This window comes from Primulina huaijiensis, chromosome 18 (assembly GCF_012295235.1).
Source record: "Primulina huaijiensis isolate GDHJ02 chromosome 18, ASM1229523v2, whole genome shotgun sequence".
Lineage (NCBI taxonomy): Eukaryota > Viridiplantae > Streptophyta > Magnoliopsida > Lamiales > Gesneriaceae > Primulina > Primulina huaijiensis.
Window position 1 is genome coordinate 8,278,148 of NC_133323.1, and position 10,798 is coordinate 8,288,945.

The 10,798-nt window shown below is 32.7% G+C and overlaps 2 protein-coding genes across 3 annotated transcripts; one reads left to right on the plus strand and one right to left on the minus strand.

The window, feature by feature from the left end:
- Nucleotides 1-1,115: 1,115 nt before the first annotated feature.
- Nucleotides 1,116-8,336, plus strand: LOC140964219 (uncharacterized). Of its 2 annotated transcripts, XM_073423800.1 has the most exons (9): nt 1,117-1,381; nt 1,481-1,607; nt 1,719-1,794; nt 2,042-2,114; nt 3,407-3,502; nt 5,108-5,158; nt 6,097-6,480; nt 7,002-7,370; nt 8,095-8,336. In XM_073423800.1, the coding sequence occupies exons 1-8, from the start codon at nt 1,316-1,318 to the stop codon at nt 7,332-7,334; spliced, it is 1,206 nt and encodes a 401-aa protein (XP_073279901.1). In that variant the 5' UTR covers nt 1,117-1,315; the 3' UTR covers nt 7,335-7,370; nt 8,095-8,336. The 2 variants fall into 2 exon arrangements, with proteins under 2 accessions (XP_073279902.1, XP_073279901.1); XM_073423801.1 differs by lacking the exon at nt 3,407-3,502 and having other exon boundaries at nt 1,116-1,381.
- On the minus strand, nt 7,568-9,952 carry LOC140964220 (purple acid phosphatase 4-like). Its single transcript, XM_073423802.1, has 5 exons — nt 9,772-9,952; nt 9,562-9,669; nt 8,737-8,864; nt 8,489-8,617; nt 7,568-7,937 (listed from the first exon to the last, which is right to left on the minus strand). Exons 1-5 carry the CDS (start codon nt 9,926-9,928, stop codon nt 7,656-7,658), a joined length of 804 nt encoding a protein of 267 aa, XP_073279903.1. The 5' UTR covers nt 9,929-9,952; the 3' UTR covers nt 7,568-7,655.
- Nucleotides 9,953-10,798: the final 846 nt, after the last annotated feature.

Sequence of the window (10,798 nt, forward strand, 5' to 3'; positions counted from 1 at the left end):
CAGCGTCTTACCAAATCAAATAGGGCAGCAGTAGGTGGTTTGCCGCTAACGACATACCCAAGCAAGAAAATACCATAAGTGTTTTCTATAGAATCAATATCACCCATTCCGAACCTCAACTTACCCGAGCCCGTTTCCATAAACTCCAGCTTGTAATCAACATTAGCCATTCTATTATTCTTGAACAAACTAACATAAGAGACTCGATTTTGCTTATTAATCAACCCAGCATTGTCTTCATGCCCATTTGTAGCCGTGTTACTCATATTATTCAGAATAGTTGCAGCAGTAGAGGCATTATGATTACCCCCATCAACGTGTTGTCCATGACTAAAACCATTGGGAAGCTGTGAGTTACTAGGCAGATCGGAGTGAGAAATCACAATGGTGTCAGCAGCAGCATCAATGCTCATTGTGGCAATGTAACAAACACTTAGGCAGCAACTTTGAATTATAGTAACAGAAGGAATCGATGGAACCAAATCAACACCAATCGAGAACCCTAGCAGGTGCGCATCTCAAATAACAGTAAGGAGAGTAGCAGAGATACCAGAGAGTGATTGATGATGTTATAGTAGAGCTTATTAACAAGACGAGCAATAAATGAGTGAATGTATCAAAACAAACCAAGCCAAGCCCTACTTTTAGCGAAAACCAGAACTAGTCGCCATACAATGTAAATTATTTATTTATTTATTATTATTATTATTATTATTATTTTTTTGTTAGTTATGTTATGAAAAAATATTGTGTAATATATACAGGTAGTAGTCAAAAGTATTATTTTCCACTGAAAATTTATTATTTTTTGTTATTTATGTAATTAAAAATATTGTGTAATATATGCTGATTTGAACAAAAATAATTATTTTTTATGTAAAAAATATTGTTTTTCATTTTAAAAATTATCATTTTTTGTTAGTTAAGTTATGAAAAATATAGTGTAATATATGTTGTTTTGAGTTAAAAACATTATTTTTCATCGTAAAAAGAAATTTTTTGTTTGTTATGTTATAAATAAATATCGTGTTATATATATTGATTTAAATAAAATTATTATTTTTTATATTAAAAATATTATTATAAAGAAATTTTTTGAGCTTCTTTTCTCAGGAAGGGGAAAATAGAAAAACGAAAGAAGAAAACAGTAAACAAAGAAAGATGGAAACAAATGGGAGGCTTCGCCTGAAACCCATTTCCCGATTATGATGCGTAGTTTCACCGCAAGCTTCATCATATTAGCAGTCAGGAGAAAGCCGCCGCATAATGTTTGCGAATAGGCAAAAAAGCTGGACAGAAGCCTGGGGAAACAAAAATGGCGAATTCTGAGCAGCACCCGCGTCTCATCCTTCGCAATTTCCTTTCTCTACATCTGTGCAAGGTCATTTCTACACGCAACTTAGTCCTACTGTTTGTGTATATGTATACACATAATTATACGTGCGATATTTCAATGGTATTGTTTGCATGCCAAATTCAGGAATTGGAGTTCATACACAAGAGCTGTTGCACAGTTGGGTACAGACCAAACGTTTTCTCCACCACTCTCTCTCATCTTATTGCCACAAATTCTCCCCATCTCATTATGCCCTTCGTTCCCATTCGAGGTTCTTATATTCCTTTTAATCCTTTTCTAACATCCAAAACTAGTGGGTGTTTTTTGTTTCGTTATATAATTGTTAATGGGTTTATCTTTGATTACTCTTGTGCGTTTGCAGAAAAGTTAAAGGAGAAAGTGGAGGAGTTCTTCGGATGTGAGTATGAGTTGTTTGTAGAGTTCACTGGACTAATTAGGTACATTTGTTATCAATCTCTTGTTGTTGAATTGAACAAATTTTATTGTAAAATTTTGGGAAAGATTTAATTGGTTACATCAAGGAAATAATTTTTTGGTTGCCTTTCCAACTCGATCTAATTAAATGCTTGTAAGCGTGTTAATATTAGTTGTTATCATTGTTTCTCTTTTAGTTAAATTCGGTTTTATTTGTTTTTGGCCATCCTTTGTCTAAGTTTTCCTCTCATCTTATGTTTTGTATACCAGTTGGTGCAAGGGCTCTAGCATTGGATGGCACAGTGATGATAACAGAGACTATCTTAAACAAAGGGATTTTGCGGTGTGTACATGCTCTTTATAACATTCCTCGTCTGTTTTTTAGCTATTCTTGCCCTTTCGTGTATCAAACTTTTGGTTATATTAGGTGTTGTTTCAGTTGCATAATAAAAAACGTGGTCATGAAATATTTGGAAGAAGTAAAATAACAATGTATTCAGATGCATTTTCGAATATCCCTGTCTTCGCCGTTGAAGGTAGGCTAGTTAAATATTGAAGTGAGGACTAAGTATTTGGTGTATCCGGAAAACACATTGGTGCAGCTATCATCCTCATTGCAAGGGCTACAGCCTTGGTGAGAACTTCCCCTCATGTATTGAGGATACTATTATTGATCGAATCTTTCTAACAATGCACAGCAAGAATTAAGTTATATACAGACATGTTTAACTTTAGTAAGTTGATATGGTAGTTTGTGTCAAAATGAATTGCTAATACCTTAATCCTTTAGCTTACACTATGTTAAAATAGTTAGTTTTCGGTACGGCATCTATGGTGCATGCTAGAATATATAGTTTTCAGTTTATGAACTCTTGATATGGCCTTATGTGAAGCAATTTAACTTATTATTCTTTTGAGTTGTGAAGGTTGTTTACCTTTTTTTCTTTTTCTTTGGAGTTGAAATAATCAGAGTTATGTGTCAAAACAAATTCGCATAATTGTAGTCAGTGTTCTATTACTTACTCTAGTTGTTCAGGGGCTTCCAATATGGCCTCATCTTTTATTCTAGTTAGTTTTGGTTTGTGGTTTTATCGCATCGACCATCTGAAATTCTTTTGGCATATATATATATGTATATATGTGTGTATATTGCTCTTTTTGAAAACACTTGTGAATGCCATCTTATTTGAAATAATTATCATAAATCATATCTAGGATTGCAAATAAGTTGTTTTATTTACTAGTGTTGTAAACCCTGTCATCACTTTCTTTATCATACTCTATGTTCGTGGATGATATCTTGTAAAGTAGATACAGGTAGAAACTTTGTTGTCCAGATAATGAGTATTATTGTTAATATATAAAAGTTATAAATTTGATCACTAAATTTGGAGAGTTAAGCTGGGATTATTGTGGCACTGCATTATCAATGGTAGTCCTTTTTTTATACACATGTCTTTTATTTGAAGTTATACTATTCCAGGTTAGTGATTGTTAGGGCATATTATCTTTTATCATTTAAATGATATTTATTAAAGTGAAGCAAGCATGACTACTACAGTTCACTTACATTGTGCTCTGTTTGGTGGATTTGGAACCACAGCTAATTCTCTCTCTCTCTTTCTATGGTTAAAGGCAGTTTGTTATTTAAATAATTACGAGGTGGATTTCAAAGGAGGTCTCTTTTACTTCCAGGATGGGGAACCCTCAACTTTTGCACCCATGGCTGGCGTAAGTAACTTTTCCATCAGATATTCTGAACATTAATTTTTCAAAAGGTATATTTTTTGTTGGAATACCTATACCCTGAGGCATAGTTATGTGTATTCCCATTAAAACTTTTGTCCTCTATCGATGATTCCTATTGGAGTTTTTATTTTATGATTGGCCAAGGCATTATAGTTTTTTCTTGGGGGTTAGCAATTGTGAACTTGGAAGCACTAGATAAAAAGCCATAATAAAACTAGTTGTGCAGCTGTGCCCTGAGTTTTCTACAGGAATAAGTTAAGAAAGGTTGCAGTTCATGGTTTTTAATATGATAGTGGGGTTCAATGCAATTGTGAAAATATCATAATTGAGTTGTGGAAGGCCTTTTGATAGCAGTCAATGGATTGCTGAGAAGAGAGGTGATTCAGTTCGATTGTTGATCTATGTATGTGGTTTTCGTTGATTGTGAAATGACATTCTTTTGTGACAAATCTTTATTATCTGCTGAGAATATTGTTGTGGTGTCAGCAGTGTGTGCACCTATGAGATGCCTATGATACTTATCAATTGGTGGAACGTGATGTAGCATAAGCGTATGGTAACAAGGATTAACTAGTCGATTCACACAGAATGCCAGTACAATCTCGAAAATAATGTAAAATAACACTCAATAATTCAATTCGAAAACTTTCTTTACCTCAATAGTATGTCCGTTTATATAGAACGAGCTCACAATAACCAAAATGGGAAAATATTTCCAAAATGAAAAAAAAATAATTATTGTAATTAAAGATACTATCTTGCCTAAGGAATAAGGAAATCAAATCAAAATTGAATTTCGATCTTTTTAGGCCAATTTATTGACAAAACAATAACTTACCAAAAACGAAAAAAACTCAAATTTGAAGGTCTGAATGGAGGATTTTGCCTAAAAGCTTTTCAGGCTCATGGCTTAAGCACGAGTCTTGTTCTTTGTCCCGTTTACAATCAAAGTAGCTTATTTTTTCGTCTAAATCCGAAATCATCCAAAATTCGCTAATCTCACTTGCTTTATTTGATCTTGAGTGATCCCAGCTTACCAAAAAGAAATTTCGCACCCCACCAGAAAGGGAGTTAGAATCTGGAAGGGGAAAGAATGTTGTGGAAGGTTGCTAATTTTGCTTTTGCAAATGTTGAAAGTCTGAAAAAAGCCAGATCATTTTCCACATATATGACGTGGATCATTACAGAATTTTGGGCTGCCAATTTTTTTATTCTTTAACTTAATAGGACCTAGTACATAGATAACTATAAATATATAATCTTGGGACTTGTATTACTAAAAGAAATGAAGCCTCATAAGCATAAGATGTATATCAAATTATCCTTATTTTGGATCTAATGTCCTTGATACTAAAGTTGAGTCTGCAAATATCCTAAGCAATCATTTATGTTATCCTGATTGATTAATTGAATATGTGTTAGTAATCTGATGTTTGAGAAAAGAAATACCAAATTGATGGTGAAAGTTTTGAAATAGTTAAAGCTTCTTTACATGTGGATGATTGATGTTCCTTTCTCATAAAATAGAGATATTATTGCGACCATGCTACTTCACTCCTTAGTGATTCTTTTTGTACATAATTTCAGGATGTTATCATATATACAGCGGACAACAAAAATGTTCATTCTGTTGGCGAGGTAGCCACTCATTGGTTTTTCTCTCACTTGTGTACTCACCTGCCTCATAAGCACTCTGCTTACTTGCTTTAATATTGTATGGTTAGATTTCATGAGTATGTTTTCCATTCTCGATACTTGTTTGAAACTTTAGATTGCAAGTTTCTTATTCTCAGTGAAGGAGTGAGACCAGATTAATTATTAAATTCTGCTCACAATGTATAAACTAATATTGACAGTCAGACCACCTCACCGTTTCAGAACCCATGCTGTACTGGTTTAGAAGACAAGTGGACTAGGAAATTCTTATAGTTCTATTAAGATACTGACTCTGAATATACTTGTTTCTAGCAATGGTCGTGAGATCTGAACCTGTATTTTTGTTGTTTCTTTCTTGCACGTCAAACTGATTTTTTGAAAGAATCTGGTTGCAGTTTTTGGGATAAGCCAAATTGTTATTCGCCAACTTCTTGGTGCGAGTTTAGCTAAAGGTTCAACTGAAAATGTGGTCAGCAGAAAAGAAAATAGATGACTTGCGAATAGAACTTCATTAAGGAATGAACTTTTGATGGAATGTTTATATTTGTACACATTTTTTATTACTTGGTCTGTATGTGCATAAGAATGTTTATTTACTGGTTTAGTACCATGTTCTCAACTTCATATTTCTTTGGTTAAAAATGTTTTGATTTTTCTTCATTTGAAGTACTTAATGATACATGATATGCTTAAAGTTTCAACAATTCCATTTTTTCAAGCTCATTATTATTACTTAATTTTTGTGCATTGATTAACAGATCACTGAAGGAGAAAGACTTACTCTTACTTTGATTAAAAATGTTTTGATTTTTGTTCGTTTGTAGTACTTAATCATACATGGTATGCGTAATGTTTCAACAGTTCCATGTTTTTCAAGCTCATTCTTGTTACTTAATTTATATGTACACACTGATTGACAGATCACTGAAGGAGAAAGGCTTACCCTTACTTTGTGGTTCAGCCGTGATGCATCTCATGATGAAGATGCTAAACTTCTTTTTTCTCTTTCTGAATATACATTAAATATCTCTAAAGGAGCTATTCCTTCGTATTTTCCTCTACGAGCTTCCAATAATATGTACTGGTTCCCTCCGGAAGAAGCTTCAATATACCAATCAGGATTTGATATATGCTTTGCAAGGATACATGTTCTTGGATTTGACATTTCTGCATCTGACAAAGAAAGTTCTGTACCTTCATTGGATTCATCTTGCAACTTGAATTTACTAGAGAAACCTTTACATTTGGCACGTGGCGATGAGTTACTCTTATGGGAATTCGTCAATATATTGCATGCCCTGCAGGTATTTGTTCCTTGACAATTGCTCTAAATTATACTGTGCGTGAAAGTGCTAGAAGGAGCCCGATGTGGAATTGGTAGTAGTGAAGGTTTTTAATAGTTCCTTCAATTGAAATCGGAAGTTTCATTTTGTTATGCAATCGGTTGAGAATTGACTAGCTGGTTGTAAAATGAGTGTTAGAATGTCATGAGTATTTTTATGCTATGCTTAATTTTGATGACTTGCGTTTAAGTGCATTTACAGGTCCGTACTTTACTCCAAATGTGGTATTATTAGCTGATCAGAACCTTCATGTTGAAATTTTCTGGTTAATATAGCATTTACGAGTTTGAAATATGAAAAAAGATCACTTTTACACGAGCGCTCTTGTATTTTCTTTATTTGCTGGGCAATTTGTCGCGGTAATGAATAATCCATAATGTGGTTCTTTTTCCTGAGTGAAGTCTATTCAAAGAAAATGAAACATTTTAGGCTTCATTTATTTTGCAATGCATACGCTATATATTTTCGTTTGTATCAATTAGGTGGTAAACTTTTACAATTGGAAAGCATCAGAATCGGACACAGCGGAGGTTAAAGGTTCTTCATCTATCAATGTAATACCCTTGTCTGAATCACAGAGGCAGAAAATTGACTGCTTGAAAGCCGCTGTTCTGAAGGATCTTCAATCTGCAGAGACAAGATTTGGACACTTGACACATGGCAAGAAGAATTTTCAACAATCCTTCGAATGGATTAGTTTTTTTGCCATAATTTTCGAGTGGGAAGGTTATATCTGTAACCTGCAAAAAGATATACTCACAAGCTTACCACACTGGCAAATGTATCAAGCTATTTTCTGTTTGCCTCAGTCTTGACATTGGATTCGTTGAGTAATAGACGTCATCCATCAGGTATCACCTGACAATATTTTGCCTTGCATGGGCGAGTAAGTAGTGTAATACTCTTATCTCATGTGGAAGACAACATGGAATGTGTCTGGACTCTGGACTAAGCTGAATTTATGCTATATTAGGTGGACACAAATCTACTTTAACATCCCTCAATCTTGTAAGTGTTTGGGGCATCTATGAAGTAGGGAACACGAAAATCGTGCAAAGTTGGATAATATATTACAAATTATAATCGTTTACATCGCAGGGTCATACAATATTTTTGCGTTACGCAAAATATACAATCTAAATTTTGGAGAGCAATGATTTCGATGCACTCCACTGGTGCATTACATTGCCAAGAATATCATAGAAGTTGATTTCAACTTCAGTTTGAGTAATTTTCATGGTCATGAAACCTTGCCCATCATAATAGAACTTCATTTCATTTGGATCTGACCAATTGTAGCCACCCCTCCATGACTTAGAACCACCCCCACTGGTTAGAAATTGAAGTGGGCTATCTGCACTACTGATGTGTTCCAAACAGTGATCATGCCCATTTATGTAGAGGTCCACATTGTTTGCCTGCAAAATTTTTACGGTTCATTCAATACTCGCATATAACATCCATATATCAAATGCATGGCTGATATCCATCTAACTGAGCATAAAGTAAATAATCTGCAACTATTTCTACATCTTTTCTTATATTGATTCGTTATTCTTCTGTTGTCCTACTCAGATACACTTCTCGAAGATATCATGATGTGTAGGAGACACGGGTAACACAGGAAATGGCACACCCACAGAGTAAAATTCGGGATATTTGAAAGGTTTGACATAGCTGATATGGGAGGTGCATAATTTTCTGTTATCTCGACTCAATGAGAAACTACTAGATCGAAACCTCTCCATAACCAAAATATCACATTATAATCCGATTATGCAGTTGATGGATATAAATTTGAAATATGTTGTTGACTAGTTCGAACTTTCTATACTTGTTTCTTATATGTTGTATTGAAATGGCTAAATGTACGACATACTATGAATACTCTAATTAACGTCGCGAGTAACGGGCATATGGGAAAAAAATATGAATCTTATCTAAGAAAAGTTCTACAAATGTAATATACCTGGAGGATTGGGAGAAGTTTTTGCACAAGCTCTTGAGTATTTCCATGAATCCCAGCACTTCTAATTGTATGGTGGCCAACAACAATTTTCCATTTTGCTGTTGATTCTGCTAATGCTGACTCCAAATCCTACATTGTAAGAAAATATAAGCTGATTTCATCTGCAGAATTAAACTAAATAATTTCTTATTTAAAGAACACTTTTTCTATGTTAAACTTAATTTCTTGAGAGGATGTATAAATTTTACTTTTAAGAGAGTTGAAATATATTTGTCTCTGGGAAGCACCCCTCTCCAGTCATACACTTCATCTCCAGGATTGGTGAAGTATTTATCTTGGAATGGTGTCGTGTCTATGAAAAAGAACTCTGCAATTTCTGATGAAAAATGGGGAAAATCAAATGTGATAATATCATTGAATAAATATAACTTTGGAATGGCATTAAAGTGAACTCACCCTTCTGGTTTGACATGGTGGCTCGGCCTTTTTTTAGTTCTTTGCCAACATCGCTTTCACTTTTTATGTTTTTGTATGTAATTTTTGACTTGTATACATTGTTTCTATCTAAAGGCTGATTTTGGCGAAATCCACGAGTAAAATTAATGGTTTTGTAAATTTTATTTGTACCCTTAAATTTCACAAAAATGAAATATCAATAGGATAATTATGCATATAATATTATATTAAGTTTTAACATACTATCGACTTTTTAAAAAAAAAAAAAAACTCGATAGACAATTGCCTTTTACACCAGGAGTTTCTAAGTTTTCCATAGGAATCAAGAATTAAAGACGAAAAAATAAAATTGATTTTGGGTTAGAGTATCAATTGTGTGGGTTATTTAGGTAGATATGAATCTCTCTCCCATATTATATACGCAAAAACTTTCATGAAATCGTATTACAGATCAATTTTGTGAGACAAATCTCATATATGACCCGATATACTAAATATTGGAGAAATATTTTAAATCGAATAAAAAATTTTCAGCTAAAAAGATCATTAGAATTTTAATCTCACACACACATGTATAAATATATATGAATACCCTTATAAATCGATTGTATACGAACCTGCATTGAGAATGAATGATTTTAGGCAAAACCATTTACTATCCTTTTGATTGAGGAGAGGATTCAATTGTGCCAAAGCATCTCCTCTATAATCATGGTTCCCCAAAACTGATTAAAAAAATATATATATAATATATACATATTATATGCCAAAAAGACCATTAAAAAAATTAAAATTAAAATTTTTTGAGAGAGGGTTATGGAAATTACCACTATACCATTGCTTCTGTAGGCTTGGAGCTGTGTATATATTTGTAAAGGATTGATCAAAGGCTGGATCATTTACATCAGTCAATCCATCGGGATAGAAGTTGTCACCAGTTGAAATAACAAAATCCAAATCCATCTTCTCCCCAATTATTCCCATCTATCAAATATCAAAAGCAAAAATAAATAAAAACATACACTTTTGAATAATTTTCTATCGTCGTCGATATCTTATCAGCAACTAATTTAAAAGTATTGGATATGGAAATGGATACAACGATGATATTATTATCGGACATATTATAAAATACTATTTTTTTATTTAAAAAAGTTAGAAACGGGCACATATACGATACACTAGATTAGCAATGAATTTGAATGCAATAAAATTTTTTCCTGAATTAAACTGTTTGAAATATAGGATTCATTGTTTTTCGTTTTATCAAAAACCATAGCTACTGATAATAGTTCAACTCAAATCTTTTAAAGCATATAATAGCTCAAGTGTTACGTTTCGATCATTCTCTCGGAACGGACAATTGTTGTTACTCATCACTCAACTTCCCAATAATTACATAATCTTACAACTCATGAGAGTCGAGCATATAATTTTTTACTTTGATATCAATAGCATGATTGAACATATACTGTTTTAATTAAAATCACAACAAAAAATAATGATACAACTCAAATGTTTTAAATTGTACAACATATTAAGCATCACACTTCAATCACTATTCTAACAAAAATAATTATTAATTCCCAACACATTCTTTTCAAGAAAAGTTAAAACTTATTTGCTACTATAAAAACTACTGAAATAGCAAATTAATAAATTGAATTTTTATTCCTTATGTATGTCATTATTCTTAAGTTAAATATAAAAAAATAACAATACATTTTAAAATTAAAATGATAAAATTGATATCAATAAATATAAAATTAAAAATGTGAATATATTAATAAATAAAGCATAGTTTTAATAAAAAGCATAAACAAGAAAATGCAGAGCATAGAAATATGTAGATAT